Source organism: Entelurus aequoreus, linkage group LG13 (genome assembly GCF_033978785.1).
Source record: "Entelurus aequoreus isolate RoL-2023_Sb linkage group LG13, RoL_Eaeq_v1.1, whole genome shotgun sequence".
In the NCBI taxonomy this organism is placed as follows: Eukaryota; Metazoa; Chordata; class Actinopteri; order Syngnathiformes; family Syngnathidae; genus Entelurus; species Entelurus aequoreus.
In genome coordinates, this window is record NC_084743.1 from 47,398,732 (window position 1) to 47,418,731 (window position 20,000).

General features: G+C 39.1%; 1 protein-coding gene across 4 annotated transcripts in view; it reads left to right on the top strand.

Moving 5' to 3' along the window:
- Positions 1-20,000, top strand: part of LOC133663455 (chordin-like) — a 67,474-nt gene that overhangs the window by 42,949 nt on the left and 4,525 nt on the right. For all 4 annotated transcript variants that reach the window (XM_062067930.1, XM_062067932.1, XM_062067931.1 and 1 more), the window contains 2 exons: positions 401-667; positions 14,313-14,406. In XM_062067930.1, coding sequence (XP_061923914.1) covers positions 401-667; positions 14,313-14,406 — 361 coding nt within the window. The remainder of the gene's footprint in view (positions 1-400; positions 668-14,312; positions 14,407-20,000) is intronic.

Here is a 20,000-nt window from a genome sequence, read left to right on the forward strand (position 1 = left end):
TTTCCACTGTTCACTTTCTTTAAAATTTTCACAGAACTATATCAATGTGCAGTGTCTCATGCAGCATCTTAAGTGGTGTTACCAATTGTTAATTTTAGTCCTGTTTCTTTTACACCGGGTCGAGGGGGAGGAGTCCCAGCCCCGCTTTACCTCTTGCTTGGTATAAACTATTTGCGTGCCTAACAGAATTGCTATTGCGACATCCAGTGGACTCATTTAGAACAGCAGTTTTTTTAATTAAAAAATGCAGCTCAATTTTACACTTAGCAAACTCATCTCGCGGGTCTTATTGAACCTGATTAAGTCCATGTTTGACATACCTGGATTAGATGCTCAGAAACTGCTGACCCTTTACTTTTGTAGAAGGGTTTTGTTGACAAAACACACATTGTACTCACAGGGGTCAACAGGTGAGGTCCACTGCGAGAAGGTGACATGTCCAGTGTTGACCTGCAGTCATCCTGTAAGACGCAATCCCTCGGACTGCTGTAAAGAATGTCCGGATGAGGAGGAGAAGACCCTGGGTGGACTGGAGGACAGTGATATGATGCAGGCAGACGGCCCAAGGCACTGCAAATTTGGCAAGAACTTTTACCAGAACAGTGACAACTGGCATCCGTGGGTACCGCTGGTGGGCGAGATGAAGTGCATCAACTGTTGGTGTGATGTAAGTACCAGCAGAGCAATGTGGGCATAACTCTCATTATACGGGATGTCCTCTGTCTACTGTAGGTATGATAATCAGTAGGAAAGGGATTTATATGGCCACATTCCTGGGTGAATCTCGCGTGAGAGGAAGGGGTTATCATTTTGCAATGCAGTCTGCTGAAAATGATGGAAAGCGCCACTTTACATAGCAACTGACGCTGTGGTCCAAGTTGGAATTGCCACAGAACACATTTTAAGATATTCAACACTCTACTGCCATCTGGAGGCTAAACTAGATAGTGCACCCCCTCAATTCTTCACGTTTCATGTGTCAGGTAAACCGTGACGGATATGAACCCCCTGCCTACTGTAAGTCGATTTTTAATGTTTGTCTGAACAAATAACACTTACATTAACATCAATGCCGTTGCAGGTGAAAAACATGAATAAATATAAAAATATTAAAGACAAGAATTAAGTACAATAGTAATACAAGAAAATAACTCTTTATTTGTATCCCTTTGGCTGGCTTATTGGGAGGAAGAAGTAGGATGTTATGATCAGTTGCACCAGATCATATCCTTTGTTGTTTGCATCATATCATTTGCCCGTGTTTAGTGTGTTTTGGTTCCATGCGCCACACGGATCCTTTGCTTACCTTCTGTTGTTAGGAGCAACAGCTACACACCTGTCCTCATTTTATGATTAGTGTTGTCACCTGGTGTAAAGCTAATCATCGTCTTTATTTATAATTGTCTCGCCATGCTGTTAGTGGCTGGTCCATTGTTCGCCACACGCGACTGTATTTGTTGGTTTGGTTGTTTGTTTCATGCTACTTATGCTTAAGCTTATCTCCATGCTTTGCTTAGCTAGCACCTAAGTTGTAAGTTTTCGTCTTGTGTGTCGAAGTAAAGATGCATCTTACCTGCAAACTGCCTGAGGTCCTCCGCATCTTTTGGAATCACAAATACTTCACAACAAGCCAGCATACAACATTGTTTTAGTTATCCCACAATGTGGACATTATGTTGTTGCAGTGCAGGTTTTTACATACAGGAGTGTGTAACGCTCGCATGGGCTAGGCGGGTTAAGAGTGTAACCCGTGTAACAGAAGATGGTTTGTCTAGGAGCCTGAGGTATGAAAGATGATGACAACTAGTTATCTTGGTTTCGACTGCATAAAATGTATTGACACAAGAATATAAATGCCACAGATGGCACACTAGGAAAAAGTAAAAAAAATGCCCTAAACAAAAATACAAGATGCAGTCCTGCTGCCTTCTCGAAATCAATTCACAGTTCAGTTCAAAAGGTACGCAAACGCTTTCGCGTCAGTCCAAAGTTCAGTTCAAAAACAAAAGTAATCCAAAAGGTTCGCGGCGGAGGAGAAAAAAATGCTTGTCCTACCACGTAGTTGTTTAGCTCGCCATTTGTTGAGTTGAGTTTGAAGGTGGATAGGGAGCTCAGGTTGTTTGGGTCAACGGGTGTTCCTTCCTGGAAAAAAAACCTGACCTGAAAGTCCAAAAAAACAAAGTGAGTAACCTAGTTACCTCTTCACTAGCAAAGTACATTATATATGTACTTGAAAGCATAATGTAAGCATTCGATTGTCCGGAATGACTATTTTTTGTACTAATAAACCAATTGATATGACATAATTAACCATGTTGATTAATATACAATCATGAGTCCAATTAAAATTAACATTCATAATACAGATCATGATTTCTTATCTAAAGTGATAAAACTCAATCATAGATCAATTACAAATTCAAACAATCATGAGTCCAATTAAAATGAACATTCATAATACATTTCTAATAATACAGATCATGATTTCTTATCTAAAGTAATAAAACTCAATCATAGATCAATTACAAATTCAACACTTCTACATGTGTGTGGGAAAGAAGTGCCATGTCATCAACAAAATCAAGATCATCCAATTGTGTCCATTGGATACCATTCCTCTTCTGGGCAGTTGATGTCTTGATTACCCAATCTATTGCCAACAGAAAAAGGAAGGGTGAGAGCATCCTTGCCTCACTCCTGTACTCACTTGGAAGGCATCGTAAACTGCTGGCCATGAACCACTCTGCAGGTCATTCCTTCATATGAGTTTCTGATGATGTTAGTGTTCTTTACTAGTATCCCATAGCATCTCAACAGTCTCCAGATGGTCTGCCTATCCACACTGTCAAACGCCTTTTCATAGTCAATAAAACTCACTTAGAGAGGTGAGTTCCAGTCCAAAGACCAGGGCTACACGATTATTGCCAAAATAATAACCACAATTATTTTTTATCTTGTTGAAATCAGGATTAATAACCACGATTATTCATTATGTTACATAAAACATTTTGTATTGCACTTTCTATTTAGAACGAACAAGATGATAACTTAGGTTTCATTTCATTTCAAAATAAAACCTAAAATAGAAATAAGTCATAAGTAATACAATTTAAATTTATAAAAGACAAAGGGCTAACTAAAAAATAAATGTCATTGAAGATTTTCTTCATGAATTGCAAACAAGTGACAAAATAAGAATATGCACAAAAGATATGCTACAAGGAAGACAGTGTACTGCTCACAGTATTTATAGGACATACTGTATGTCTCTGTCCAAATAAATATTTTTTTCGTCCATTATTTTGGCGTGTCTTTGAGAGGTGGATGTAAACTGTATTTTGTACTTTGTCCGCCCTGCTTTTGTGGCTGTTTGTTGGGGCTTTGTACGCATGATGGTCGGTGCAACCACAACTCTGGTTGGACTGTTAACTTCACGTCACCGGCAAACAATGGTGGTTGAGTAAAGAAGGGGAGTGTTGTCAGTGCTTAATGTGTCGCCGCAACTCAATGACTTGTTTCGATGTGCACATTTCCGGCTTTAGGGTATTGAGCTAAAGGACGCCTAGAGCAGTGGTCCCCAACCACCGGGCCGCGGCCCGGTACCAATCAGTCCACGGACCAGTACCGGGCCGCACAAGAAATTTTAAAAAAAGAAAGAAAAAAAAAACATTTATTTTTATTTTTTATTTTTATTAAATCAACATAAAAAACACAATATATATTATATATCAATATAGATCAATACAGTCTGCAGGGATACAGTCCGTAAGCACACATGATTGTATTTCTTTATGACAAAAAATAAAAATAATAAAAATACCATAACCCCGAACATTCAAGCGTAGCTACAAAAAGGTTGGAGACCACTGGCCTAGAGAACGGCGGGGTGTGCAGGCGGGTTCTGGGTTCAAAATGTGTTCTTGTTGGCAACCTCTGGATTTCTCTGTGGGACGGGAGAGTACTGATGTGATAAATACATTTAAAAATATATATATTTTCAGGATCTACTGGCGACCAGCCCATCTGTCGTCACCCTACGTTCCAGACATCCTACTCACTCTTACTCAATCTCACATTAAACCAATGTCTTTCGTTCGGCCCCTGGTTGGTTGTCAAAGTGCTTGATTTGATACCTGCTTCTTAAAGGTTAATATTGCTGACAATCGCCCTCATTCAATTGTAGCAGCCAAAATCGTGGTTGTGATTAAAATTTGATTATTTGTGCAACCCTACCAAGGACTGTTCCAGGATCATTTGTAGGGTTGTTATCTGGCTAATGCATGATTTACTCTTCCCGGAGCTAGCTTGTTGATCTCGGAGATGAGGGTCAACTGCATCTTTCATTCATTTAGGACAGGGGTCTGCAACCTGCGGCTCTGGAGCCACATTCGGCTCTTTTATCCCTCTGTTGGGGTTCCAGATAGCTTATGCTTCTGTGTACTGTTGTCACTATGCTGTCTCTTGAAAACTGTATATGTAGCATTATCTTCAATATTGTGATCAAATAGGTTTTGATTGGGTTGAAACGGGCCCAAATGGCTCTTTAGGTTGCCAAACCCTGGTTTAGGAGGACTCTATTGACAATCTTAGCTGGGTTTGACGGCAGTGTTATCCCCGTGTAGTAAGATCAAGGCAGGGTCACCCTTCTTTGGGAGCTCGATAAGGTGCTTTGATGGAATTTCCTCCTCCCCCCAGATGTTTTGGAATAAGGGAAAGACCATTTCAACAGTGGTCACTTCATCTGCTTTCAAAGCTTCTGCAGAAATGATGTGTGGCCCTGCTGATTTAACTTTTCTCAATCCCTTGGTGACCTCATACATTTCTTCCTTCGTTGAAACATCACAGATGATAGGAAGGTAACTATTGGCTGGTTGGATATTATTGTGTTTGAAGGAGAGAGATGTTCAAGAGATTTTCAACATGCTCAACCAATCTATGATTTTGTTGTTCTATGCATGGAATATGTTTCCTTCTTTGTTCCTCACTGGCCTCTCTGGCTGATGAAACTTGCTTGAGAGCTTTTAGATCATAGTATACAGCTCCCTCATGTTACCCTTTTGTGCCGCCTCTTTTGCTAGTGCCTCAATTTAATTTATTTTATTTGCCCTTATCTATCCTTATCCCCCTCTTAGCTATTCTATTTGTTTCTGAATACGGTTCTTGAGTTTAGACTTTTCTAGCACGTGTGTGGCTATTTGTTATTTCTGCCTTCTTCTTTGTCCTGTCATGGCTGATTGGCAACACTAAATTGGCCCTATTGTGAATGTGAGTGTAAAAAGGTTGTCCATCTATCAATGTTGGCCCTCCGATGAGGTGGCAAATTGTCCAGGCTATACCCGAGTGCAGCGGGGATAGGCTCCAGCCCCCCACATCCCAGAGAGGGACAAGCGGTAAAAAATGGATTCATGGATTCTTTCTTAGGATACTACTGAGATCCATTATTTTTGCCCGTTTTTTGTAACCTAGCACTTTCTCACATGTTAATGTTATTTACTCTTTAATGTTCTGCCACTTTTTACCCATGGTCCCTCCCTCGTTCTGGTGTTGCAGAATCTGGGTCTTTTTCAAGTGTATGGTTCTCAACTCTTCTAGCCTGGCTGTTTCTTTCAGAGCAGTGATAGTGTATCTCTGGCGTTGGCTGATTTGTCCTGCTCAGTTCCGTCTAAGCTTGAGCTTCATGGGGCCAGAAGGTGTTAGTCTGATGCAACATCCGCTCCCTTTCTTACTGGAACATCTTCAAGAGATTTTCTGAACTTTTTCCCTTTGCAGATATGGTTGATGTGGTGTTCAGTAGTTAGGTCTGGTGACACCCAGGTCACATTTTGTATCCGTTTATATTGGAAGAAGCTCCTGCCACTAACTAGGTTGGGAGAGGCATGCTGGTTGGCAAACTTTAACTTTAACTTAACCTTTCCCCATTCTTGTTCTCCAAGCCTTTTTTTCCCATTACTTCCTAACACTTTTGGAAGTCAACCATAGTTGGGCGTGTCTGGATGATGGTCAGCAGTCTGTTGTAGAAATCCTCTTTGACATTCGCATCACTCTCATTAATTGACTGATATCCATGTTGTGTGAAAGCAGGCAGCGAGTACCCCTGGGCTATGTGCATCCCATCCATTGAGGGCTCTCTGTGCCCTCTTTGTCTACATCAATACCACTTGCTTCCTCGTGGTCTAAGAACAGCAGCATCTCGCCTATGGCGAGATTCTGCTGAACAGAGCCTGACTACCTAGACTCACTGATTCCCAGAAGATCTAGTTTATAGTGTCTCATCTTGGTTGCCACTTGAGCGGTTTTGCCGGTTTCAAATATGGTTCTGACGTCCCATTTTTCCAATGTTAGTGGTGGTCCTGGTAGAGATGATGGTCGTCGGCCGAGTAGCTTCCAAAGAGTTTTACTACTAGTCGTCATACTTTCTACAGCTGTGCGTCCATCCTCTCCCAGGACCTTAGTTACTTTGGAGTATCTTGATTGTGAATCTGTAACAGTGTTCTCTTTCCGTGGCGGGGTTGTTGACTCCACGCCCAACCCCCAACCTGAAGGTCCAGATCCTGCCCTTCGTCTTCCCTTTGCTTGGTTGAAGCTAGTAGAGACCTAGTCGCCGCCAGCATAGTACTCAGGGTCACGGATGCACACAAGCCTCCCCATCACAGCTGAGGTAGCAACGCCTTGAGATCAGATATATACAAGTGATGGAAAACCCATTGGTATTCACAGTTTATTTTGGTTGTATAAATATTAAATAATTTTGTGTGATGATTGACTGGCTGAACTCTTTAATTGGCCGTTTTCTATGACTGGTGCACAAAGTCAGAACACCAGGTGCTTGGAATGCTATGTCCTGTGAAAGTGCTCATGCTGTGGCAAAAGTGCTAAAAGTAGTACATATTAGGAAAACCGGGAAAGACAAATTTTAGCAGAAGTGGCTGGCTGAGTAACTTTTAAAAACCTGGTGTAAACCCGGAAAGGAATTCTGCAGTGTGTGCACATCGACCTTTTAAACTTTGCATAATGGGCATCAAAACAGTGACTAACATGCTATCAGCTAATCACAAGCCGGTGCATAGAGGCAGGCAGCAGTTAACGTGCCTTTTGGTTTGACCAATTATCTGCAGTACGATATGGGTATTGTTTTAAGTTGCATTAAAAAGGGCATTAAAAAGCATTACCGTATTTTCTGGACCATAAGGCGCACCGGATTATAAGGCACACTGCCGATGAATGGTCTATTTTTTAAAATCGTTTTCATATATAAGGTGCACCGGATTATAGGGCGCAATAAAGGAGTCATATTATTATTTTTTTTTTCTAAATTTGAAACACTTCGTTGTGGTCTACATTAGAGACGTCCGATAATATCGGACTGCCGATATTATCGGCCGATAAATGCTTTAAAATGTAATATCGGAAATTATCGGTATCGGTTTCCCTCCCACCGCCAAAAACATGCACCTGGGGATAGGTTGATTGGCAACACTAAAATGGCCCTAGTGTGTGAATGTGAGTGTGAATGTTGTCTGTCTATCTGTGTTGGCCCTGTGATGAGGTAGCGACTTGTCCAGGGTGTACCCCGCCTTCCGCCCGAATGCAACTGAGATAGGCTCCAGCACCCCCCGCGATCCCAAAAGGGACAAGCGGTAGGAAAATGGATGGATGGATGGTTTCTAAAAGTAAAATATATTACTTTTTAAAACGCCGCTGTACGGAGTGGTACACGGACGTAGGGAAAAGTACAGAGCAGTTGCGTCTCCCAGTCATACTTGCCAACCCTCCCGATTTTCCCGGGAGACTCCCGAATTTCAGTGCCCCTCCCGAAATCCCCCGGGGCAACCATTCTCCCGAATTTCTCCTGATTTCCACCCAGACAACAATATTGGGGGTGTGCATTAAAGGCACTGCATTTGCGTGCCGGCTCAATCACATAATATCTACGGCTTTTCACACACAAGTGAATGCAATGCATACTTGATCAACAGCCATACAGGTCATACTGAGGGTGGCCATATAAACAACTTTAACACTGTTACAAATATGTGCCACACTATGAACCCACACCAAACAAGAATGACAAACCCATTTCGGGAGAACATCCGCACCGTAACACAACATAAACACAACAGAACAAATACCCAGAACCCCTTGCAGCACTAACTCTTCCGGGATGCTACAATTCACAGCACACGCTATCCCGCCAAACACCCCCCCCCCTCCCCCACACCCACCTCAACCTCCTTATGCTCTCTCATGTCCCAAATTCCAAGCCGCTGTTTTGAGGCACGTTAAAAAAAATAATGCACTTTGTGACTTCAATAATAAATATGGCAGTGCCATGTTGGCATTTTTTTCCATAACTTGAGTTGATTTATTTTGGAAAACCTTGTTATATTGTTTAATGCATCCAGCGGGGCATCACAACAAAATTAGGCATAATAATATGTTAATTCCACGACTGTATATATCGGTATCGGTTGATATCGGAATCTGTAATTAAGAGTTAGACAATATCGGAATATCGGATATCGGCAAAAAAGCCATTATCGGACATCTGTAGTCTACATACCATGTAATGGTGGTTCTTTGGTCAAAATGTTGTATAGATTATGTTTTACAGATCATCTTCAAGCCGCTTTCTGACCGTCGCTTCCGGATGCGCCGTTTTGTGGGGGGTCTTATTTACGTGGCTCACCTTTGGCAGCGTCTTCTCCTCGTCATCTTTGTTGTAGCGGTGTAGCGTGCAAGGACGGGAGTGGAAGAAGTGTCAAAAAATGAAGCTAACTATTTTAATGACATTCAGACTTTACTTAAATCAATAACGGAGCAGCATCTCTTTGAGCACCGTGTTTTATGTTCTATATTTTCAATGGAACATATAAAAAGTTTGTGTTGTTAACTTGAGTCATATTGCCATCGTAGTGCAGCCTACACTTTGTTCTTATGTTTGACTGCCATCTACTCGTCACACTTATCATCACACTATGTACCAAATAAAATAGCTTCGAGGTGGGTAAGCTCAACCAAACTTATTCTTTACATTAGGCCCACCCGGTTATAAGGCGGACTATAAGGACTTTAAGTGCGCCTTATAGTCCGGAAAATACGGTAAATTAAATATGCTGATTACTGCAGAAACCCTGAATAAGGAACAAGTCATTACATTTTGTGGCTAATCCTGATAATTTCTACTATGTTATCTTACATTTGTTTATATTATGAGCTTTAAAGGCCTACTGAAACCCACTACTACCGACCACGCAGTCTGATAGTTTATATATCAATGATGAAATCTTAACATTGCAACACATACCAATACGGCCGGGTTAACTTATAAAGTGCAATTTTAAATTTCCCGCTAAACTTCCGGTTGAAAACGTCTATGTATGATGACGTATGAGCGTGACGTCAATAGTTAAACGGAAGTATTCGGACACCATTGAATCCAATACAAAAAAGCTCTGTTTTCATCTCAAAATTCCACAGTATTCTGGACATCTGTGTTGGTGAATCTTTTGCAATTTTTTTAATGAACAATGAAGACTGCAAAAAAGAAAGTTGTAGGTGGGATAGGTGTATTAGCGGCTAGCTGTAGCAACACAACCAGGAGGACTTTGACTTGGATAGCAGACGCGCTATCCGACGCTAGCCGCCGACCGCACGGATGATCGGGTGAAGTCCTTCGTCCTTCCGTCTATCGCTGGAACGCAGGTGAGCACGGGTGTTGATGAGCAGATGAGGGCTGGCGTAGGTGGAGCGCTAATGTTTTTATCATAGCTCAGTGAGGTCCCGTTGCTAAGTTAGCTTCAATGGCGTCGTTAGCAACAGCATTGTTAAGCCTCGCCAAGCTGGAAAGCATTAACCGTGTATTTACAGGTCCATGGTTTAATAGTATTGTTGATTTTCTGTCTATCCTTCCAGTCAGGGGTTTATTTCTTTTGTTTTTATCTGCATTTAAGCACGATGCTATCACGTTAGCTCCGTAGCTAAAGTGCTTCGCCGATGTATTGTCGTGGAGATAAAAGTCACTGTGAATGTCCATTTCGCGTTCTCGACTCTCATTTTCAAGAGGATATAGTATCCGAGGTGGTTTGAAATACAAATCCGTGATCCACAATAGAAAAAGGAGAGAGTGTGGAATCCAAAGAGCCAGCTTGTACCTAAGTTACGGTCAGAGCGGAAAAAAATGCGTCCTGCACTGCACTCTAGTCCTTCACTCTCACGTTCCTCATCCACAAATCTTTCATCCTGGCTCAAATTAATGGGGTAATCGTTGCTTTCTCGGTCCGAATCGCTCTCGCTGCTGGTGTAAACAATGGGGAAATGTGAGGAGCCTTTCAACCTGTGACGTCACGCTACTTCCGGTACAGGCAAGGCTTTTTCTATCAGCGACCAAAAGTTGCAAACTTTATCGTCGATGTTCTCTACTAAATCCTTTCAGCAAAAATATGGCAATATCGCGAAATGATCAAGTATGACACATAGAATGGATCTGCTATCCCCGTTCAAATAAAAAAAATCATTTTAGTAGGCCTTTAACTTCTCTATGTATGTTTATGCTAGCTTCTCTGCCTCCACCCACAGAGACAAAGACATTGGATGACTTTCTTTCATTCCTATAGATAAATCAGAAATGTATGGCCGGATTTACTGTCTGGATCACTGTCTGGATTCAAGACTTTTTTAATAATGAGAGAATAGGAGGTCTGCACTCTTCAAGTGCTTACTAGCCGATAAATAATTTATGGGAGTTTATTGCAACCACGCTGTAAGAAGTATTAAAATTCACCTGAACCCTGACTATAAGCAATAAAACACCTTTGGGATGAAGAATCCTATACACGGGATTGCGAGCCACGCCTTCTAATCCAGCATCAGTGATCTCACACACGTTCTTCACTCATAACTTGGTAGAAAGCCTTGTTATAAACTGTTAGGGTTGCAAAGTAAGTAACAACGCTAAGACCGTGGCTCTATTCAAACACTTGGCCTGATCCACTAAAGGTTTGTTAAAACTAGGGTTGTCAAACGATTAAATATTTAAACACAATTAATCGCATTTGTTCATAGTTAACTCAAAATGAATCGCGATAATTGCAAATAGGAATAATTTTTCATCATTAATAAGTGTACCCTAGACAGATAATTTTCAGGGAGTGGGGGACTATCCCAGCTGTAATCTGTGATATGTCTACCTGAATAATCTGAATCATTCTGTAATTGAGGTCTTGACCAGAACATGTTCTAAAATAATTTACACAATATTTCAGCCAGCAAACCCCCCGCCCTCATATTCCTCAACTGATGTACTAGCATTTGTTTAGGTGCAAATATCACAGAATAACATTACAAAACATCTCTGACAAAGCATGATCATAATGTAAGACATTGTTATTTTGTTAATGTCAGGGTTTCCCCTAAATTGCCAAAATACTTGTGGCAATGGGGCATGGTCGATATGACGTCATCGCATGATTTGCTATGATGCATATATATTCTTGAATAAAAAATCTGAATATACATTAAAAACAAATCAAAACAAATATGTTAAGTATAGTAATAACATATACATGTTTTCTTACATAATATTGTTTTGTTCCATTTTTAAATTGTTGCTGCTAATTGTACAATGTACTTTGCTGAGAATGTTTTTTGTTTTTTTAAGTATGTCTAGAAAAGATATGCAAACTGGCAGTTGCGCAGAATTAGCTGTGAGAAACAAGGCTATTGCACTGCAGCTCTACCCTATGTATTATAGTCAACATATATGAACTGTCAAAAAAAAGAATATTAGACATAATCTATTCAGCAATATAATTTCATAAGTTTATAGCTGCTGGATGACTTAAAGGCCTACTGAAACCCACTACTACCGACCACGCAGTTTGATAGTTTATATATCAATGATGAAATCTTAACAATGCAACTCATGCCAAAACGGCCGGGTTAGATTAGTAAAGTGCAATTTTAAATTTCCAGCGAAATATCCTGCTGAAAACGTCTCAGTATGATGACGTTTGCGCATGACGTCACGGGGTTTAGCGGACATTTTGGGACACCATTGTGGCCAGCTATTAAGTCGTCTGTTTTCATCGCAAAATTCCACAGTATTCTGGACATTTGTGTTGGTGAAACTTTTGCAATTTGTTTAATAAACAATGAAGACAGCAAAGAAGAAAGCTGTAGGTGGGAAGCGGTGTATTAGCGGCCGGCTGCAGCAACACAAACACGTAGAGAACTGGGACAACAGAGACTCGTACGTGCGTGCCGCTATGTGCATGTCATGTACGTGACTTTGGGGAAATATATGTGCTGTATGAACTTTGCGGAAGTGAACGGTACTTTGGGCTGTGGGATTGAGTGTGTTGTGCAGGTGTTGGATTTGTATTGGTGGGTTATATGGACGGGAGGGGGGAGGTGTTTGTTATGTGGCATATTAAATATCAGCCTGGTTGTGTTGTGGCTAATAGAGTATATACCTGTATATGTCTTGTGTTTATTTATTGTTTTTGTCATTCCCAGCTGAATATCAGGTCCCACCCGCCTCTCACAGCATCTTCCCTATCTGAATCGCTTCCACTGCCCTCTAATCCTTCACTCTCACTTTCCTCATCCACGGATCTTTCATCCTCGCTCAAATTAATGGGGTAATGGTCGCTTTCTCGGTCCGAATCGCTCTCGCTGCTGGTGGCCATGATTGTAAACAATGTGCAGATGTGAGGAGCTCCACAACCTGTGACGTCACGCTACTTCCGGTACAGGCAAGCCTTTTTTATCAGCGACCAAAAGTTGCGAACTTTATCGTCGATGTTCTCTACTAAATCCTTTCAGCAAAAATATGGCAATATCGCAAAATGATCAAGTATGACACATAGAAAGGACCTGCTATCCCCGTTTAAATAAGAAAATCTAATTTCAGTAGGCCTTTAAAAGAATGAAAGATAAGAACACATATTTTTTCCATTGATTCTAATTCGTAAAATACGGCATATACGAGGTGGCTAACACCGCGGCTAATGGGAGTATATTATTCTACTCATAAAGCTCTGTAAAAAAACCTTCTAAAAACTACCAACAATACTCCATTTAAATCTCACAACTTGAATATGACCAAGTATTAGTGATATTGTTATTATAGGCGCTAACGCAGACAACCTATTATTAGCGTCTCTGTGATCACAGAGACTTAACTTGCTTATGCAGCGTTTTTGACATATTTAGCCGTTGAGCTCCTGCATGGCCTGTGAGCTGGTGAAAGTTACATCTAGATTTGAAATCATGCCTCTCACATGGATAGTAGAAGGTTGTTGCCATAAACCGAGAAGTTGCTTAACTTTGAGATTCCCCTTAGACCAGCAGATGTTGAGAAAGACATGAAAAAACGCTCATTTGCGGCCCCTTTTTTTTTTTTTTTATAAACCTGAATGAGCATTATGATTAATTCTTCATCTAAAGTGACAGCAGATATTGTACAGTAAGTAATTGTTTTTATATCATCCTATTTTGTATATCTTCTTTAGCACTTATCAATACTGCTGCATGATGCTTGCTGTTAAACGAGAGCTAGATATGTTTAGCACACAGCTTTTAAAACGTGTAGCTCCGCCTCCGTATATTCAGGCTAAAAAATAGAAGGTTCTGGATCATCATTTGTACCAAAGTAGTCTTTGTTGTCTCTCATTAAGTCTACCATGATTAGTAGTGATTGTTGTTGAAGGAAAAAGCGAACGTTGTGAAATTAAAACGCTTAAAATGAGCAGAATACGTAAATATTACATGTTATTATGAATGTGCCTGTTACCACATCACATAATGTTTATACTGTACTAAGAGTGTGTATATAAAACGTAAAATTTTGGTGTCTGCAGGCGTTCTTTTTTGTTTAAAAACGTTCACTTTTTCATTGATATAAATATGACCTATTGCAATATGTGTTTTCTTGCATCTGGAACAACAACATGTTCTAACTCACATCGTTATTGCTTCCATCTAACATTTTCCATTAGTCATGGGTTTCATAAAATTAGAGACCAGTGGTGCGTTTAGCAACTTGATAGGCAGAAATTTCCCTCAGGGGTTGTAAAAACACTAAAACTGAACTAATCAGAAAGTAAATATTTGACTTATATTATTTGAGTATCCAAACAGGAATATTGTTGGTCTGCTTCTGCCAAAAAGATTTGCTTTTGTTTGCCTTATCAACTGGGAAAGTGGAAATGTGTCGATGTTATGTTTGGGATCCATGGACTGTCTCGATGGGTTTCACTCATAAAAGGCACAAATTAAGCAGCGATTCTTTGTCCATGCTGTATTTCCCACAGCATGGTGTGACCAAATGTCAGCGAAAGCAATGTCCAGTGCTGACCTGCTCCAACGTCACTCGCAGAGATGGCTCCTGCTGTCCTGACTGCCTCGGTAAGTACTGATGACTTTCAGTTATGGTTGCACTTATCCATTATTTTGGTTATCCATTGGTTAATCTGTTTGATAAACAGAGTAATGGAACAAAACACACTATATTTGGAATAAACAAGGTGTTTTCTTTTTTTTTCTTTTATAAGTGAACATAGCAATAAAACTGCACTTTTACTATGGGAGCATCAATATGTATTACCGTGATTTCCGGACTATAAGCCGCACCTGACTATAAGCCGCACCAGCTAAATTTAGGGGAAAATACAGATTGCCCCATATATAAGCCACACCCGACTATAAGCCGCAGGGTTTTGATGTGTAATTACCGTAGTATATAGGGGTTCCTGCTACCACGGATGGGATTGTCGGGACAGAGATGACTGTTTGGGAACGCAAAGCGTCCCATTTATTAACAATAAATCTTTCAATCATTCAATCAAACTTTCACATCTTTGACATGGCGAACAGCATTCGTGCAGAGTACAAATAATACAACGGTGCAAAGTAATACAAAGTGCTCGCCTGTACGTTATCAAAATAACCAGCCTACCGGTATATGAAAAGTCAGTCTTTAATCATTGTGTCATCGTCTTCCTCCTGCGTACTAAAACCACCGAAATCCTCTTCGTCGGTGTCGGAGAAGAACAGGCCGTAAATAAGCCGCACCCTTGTATAAGCCGCAGGGACCAGAACGAGGGGAAAAAGTAGCGGCTTATAGTCCGGAAATTACGGTACTTATATTTAATTCATTAAAAACTGTAGTCTAAAACCAGGTAATATATATTAAATAAAGAACTAAACAAAACAAAAATACTATGTGATAAAGTATGATCATTGAAAGACAATGTACAAACCCCGTTTCCATATGAGTTGGGAAATTGTGTTAGATGTAAATATAAACGGAATACAATGATTTGCAAATCCTTTTCAACCCATATTCAATTGAATGCACTACAAAGACAAGATATTTGATGTTCAAACTCATAAACTTTTTTTTTTTTTGCAAATAATAATTAACTTGTGGTATTTTAGGCTTCATAATGCGCCACACATTTTCAATGGGAGACAGGTCTGGACTACAGGCAGGCCAGTCCAGTACCCGCACTCTTTTACTATGAAGCCACGTTTATGTAACACGTGGCTTGGCATTGTCTTGCTGAAATAAGCAGGGGCGTCCATGGCAACGCTGCATTGATGGCAACATATGTTGCTCCAAAACCTGTATGTACCTTTCAGCATTAATGGCGCCTTCACAGATGTGTAAGTTACCCGTGTCTTGGGCACTAATACACCCCCATACCATCACAGATGCTGGCTTTTCAACTTTGCGCCTATAACAATCCGGATGGTTCTTTTCTTCTTTGGCCCGGAGGACACGACGTCCACAGTTTCCAAAAACAATTTTAAATGTGGACATGTCAGACCACAGAACACTTTTCCGCTTTGTATCAGTCCATCTTAGATGAGCTCAGGCCCAGCGAAGCCGACGCCGTTTCTGGGTGTTGTTGATAAATGGTTTTCGCCTTGCATAGGAGAGTTTTAACTTGCACTTACAGATGTAGCGACCAACTGTAGGTACTGACAGTGGGTTTCTGAAGTGTTCCTGAGCCCATGTGGTGATATCCTTTACACACTGATGTCGCTTGTTGATGCAGTACATCCTGAGGTCACAGGCTTAGCTGCTTACGGGCAGTGATTTATCCAGATTCTCTGAACCCTTTGATGATATTACGGACCGTAGATGGTGAAATCCCTAAATTCCTTGCAATAGCTGGTTGAGAAAGGTTTTTCTTAAACTGTTCAACAATTTGCTCACGCATTTGTTGACAAAGTGGTGACCCTCGCCCCATCCTTGTTTGTGAATGACTGAGCATTTCATGGAATCTACTTTTATACCCAATCATGGCACCCACCTGTTCCCAATTTGCCTGTTCACCTGTGGGATGTTCCAAATAAGTGTTTGATGAGCATTCCTCAACTTAATCAGTATTTATTGCCACCTTTCCCAACTTCTTTGTCACGTGTTGCTGGCATCAAATTATAAAGTTAATGATTATTTGCACAAAAAAAAATGTTTATCAGTTTGAACATCAAATATGTTGTCTTTGTAGCATATTCAATTGAATATGGGTTGAAAAGGATTTGCAAATATTTGTATTCTATTTATATTTACATCTAACACAATTTCCCAACTCATATGGAAACGGGGTTTGTATTTAACAATTTAACACACACATATTTAAAAAAGTTCTAATTGGAGGAGTGGTGTTTGATTTTTGGACAAACAACTTATTAGCATTAGCATACAAACTGTAGATGCTACCATGTCCTTACATGTGTTTGAGAAAACACATTTGTTATACAAGTCAAACATAAGATGGCATTATATATTTGTATGTATGTATGTGTATATACAGTATATGCATACATGTATGTATGTATGTATGTATGTATGTATGTATGAATATACCTATACATATGTATATGTATGTACAGTATATATGTATATGTATTTCTGTATATGTATTTATATATATGTATATGTATTTATATATATGTATATGTCTTTATATATGTAAATGTATTTATTTATATATGTATATGTATTTATACATATGTATATGTGTATATTTATATGTATTTATATATGTATGTATGTGTGTGTATATATATATATATATATATATATATATATATATATATATATATATATATATATATATATATATATATATATATGTGTGTATATATATATATATGTATATATATATATATATATATATATATATATGTATATATATATGTATATATATATATATGTATATATATATATATATATATATGTGTGTATATATATATATATATATATATATGTATATATATATATATATATATGTATATATATATGTATATATATATATGTATATATATATATTATATATATATGTATATATATATATATATATATATATATATATATATATATATATATATATATATATATATATATATATATATATATGTATATATATGTATATGCATTTATAGTCGAGGTTTCTGGGGTTTATTCATTATACAGTGCTCAACAGAGGTGGGACCAAGTCATTGCTTTGCAAGTCACAAGTAAGTCTCAAGTCTTTGCCCTCAAGTCTCGAGTCAAGTCCCGAGTCAAGACAGGCAAGTCCCGAGTCAAGTCCAAAGTCAAGACTGGAAAGTCTCAAGTCAAGTCACAAGTCCTGCATTTTGAGTTTCGAGTCCTTTCAAGTCCTTTTAACCACAGACTAATATTTTTACACAGATTGTGTATGCTTTTAAACCGCTGTATTTATTTATTAAAACAAGTGCATTAGAAATAGCAGGAAAAAAAATAGTACTGACATTGCAATTCATAATAGCACTATTAACCAGTCATTTTAATAGTTTAAACAATTTTAAACATTTAACTCATTCCTTTACAGAATAAACACATTTGCAAAAACAAGTGCAACTGTACTTATTTGTACAAAAGTGTTAACATTGTATTTCCATGGCATATTGCATTGTAACTAGTTCCACAGCAGTTTCTATTCTGTTCTTACCTTATCTCATTGATCTCATCTCATACTGTATGTGTGTTTATGTGTGCGTACACATGAAAACCATAACAAATACATGAACATAACAATGAACAGAGTTGTACTTTTTAGATGTCAGGGCCCTATGCAATATGTACACAGTATACATTTTAACTGACATTTATTTGACTGTTTGTCTTTTTGTAGGTGGCTAAAATATGCGGTGCTGCTGACCGCCGTCTAACGTTATGTTACTGTGTGTGATACAATGACTAACGTAACGTTAAGTATAGGTACCTCATGCAACCCTGCTTAAAAAAATCACTTGACAAAAAGTATGAATAAGGAAGCAAACTGCAGTGGACGCAACATATTGCTGTGTTTGAAATTATGTTATAACCATAGACATCTTATAAGTAGACGCAGTATTGGTTGCTGTGACGCGAGCAAATTGCATCTTGAAGTGGTGATGAGGAGCCGGCGAGCAGCCTAAACTGACAGTTGACAGGTAGAAAACAAAGATGCCGGGCTGGTGTTCAGCGTTTTCCTGCTCAAATGAGCGGACTGTTGAAAATAGGAATCGGGGGATTACTTTTCACAAGTAAGATTTAACATTAATGTACTGTTGGTTGTATTTTATGAAAATAACATTACCACAGAGTTAAGAAGGAGCAAAGATCTTCAATATTTGTATGTGAAAATCACAAACAAATCTTCTGGGGGAGGATGACGCCCCTACAGGGGTTTGGTTTACAAACTTTCAGCCCCACCTAAAACAAAATTCACCAGCCGCCACTGATTATGATGCATTCTCATTTTAGGCAAAATATTAGACAATACTTTCTCAACAGTATAATTGTAACCAGGAATAAGTCTTCAAGTAACAATATTCAAATACTAACATTGTTGGGTAAGACAGCATTTGGTTTTATTCTGAATGCAGTGAAACAGATTGGTGGTTTTAGCTGATATAAAGACTTTCAGGTGTTTATATATGTTTAAGTATTTGGCAGACGCTTTTATCCAAAGCGACATACATAAAAAATACATATATAACAATGACTGTAAACATTATCATTTAAGGGAAGAAAGTAATACAAAATATCTATACAAAGTGTCAAGACAGAATAAACTCTCTGCTGCTGCAGCAACAGAGATACGGTCTATAAGATATATAGATATCTAATGTATTCATACATTGTTCATGTAGGATATACGCATGTATATATAACGTAATTATATTGTTTCTTCAACTTAAAAATAGCTGACCGTTTTTTTCCCTCTTCGCTGGGCTTATATTCCCAGTTTTGATCTTGGACGTCTGGTCACTTATAGCATATAAGAATATTCTATTACTGTTAAGCAATCTATGAATAATAAAACATGTGTCCGTTATCATAGCTACACGTATGACAAAAAAGCGCGTGAAAATGAGTGGTATTCAGTGAGGTAAAATGAATTAAATGCGCTGACAGTTCATTGCTCCTGCCAAATGAATTGCACTGAGTGGAGCGGATCACCACTCCAAGATGGCGGCCCCGCGTCTCGTCTGCGCCAGTAAGCAGTAGCGCTCGATGCTGCGTCTACTTATAAGATGTCTATGGTTATGACGATAGCAGTGAGTTTACAGCCTCACTGATTTAACTACACAGCAAATAAAAGTCATGTTACTTAGCCAATAAACGTTAGCTTACATTCAAAACTTACCCTTCTTTGTGCAACTTCAAATGTCGAACGAAGTTGGAAGTTGTTGCGTCTCCGTCTGTAATATTCGAACTGCGTGATTTGCATACGGCAATTCGTTTTTTGTTGACCAAGTCGTAGTTTTTATACCCGAACGAAACCAACTTTGGTATAAATCTTTCTCACTGGCGCGTTGTTTGACAACTCTTGTTCATTGGTTGTCCTGCAATTTGATTGGCTGAATGCTGTGTGATGAAAACAATGTAGATCTAATTTGACTGGCTGTTGTACTGAGAGCACACACGCTGACACGCAGCACACACGCTGATAGACAGACACGTACAAAATGAAAGCTAC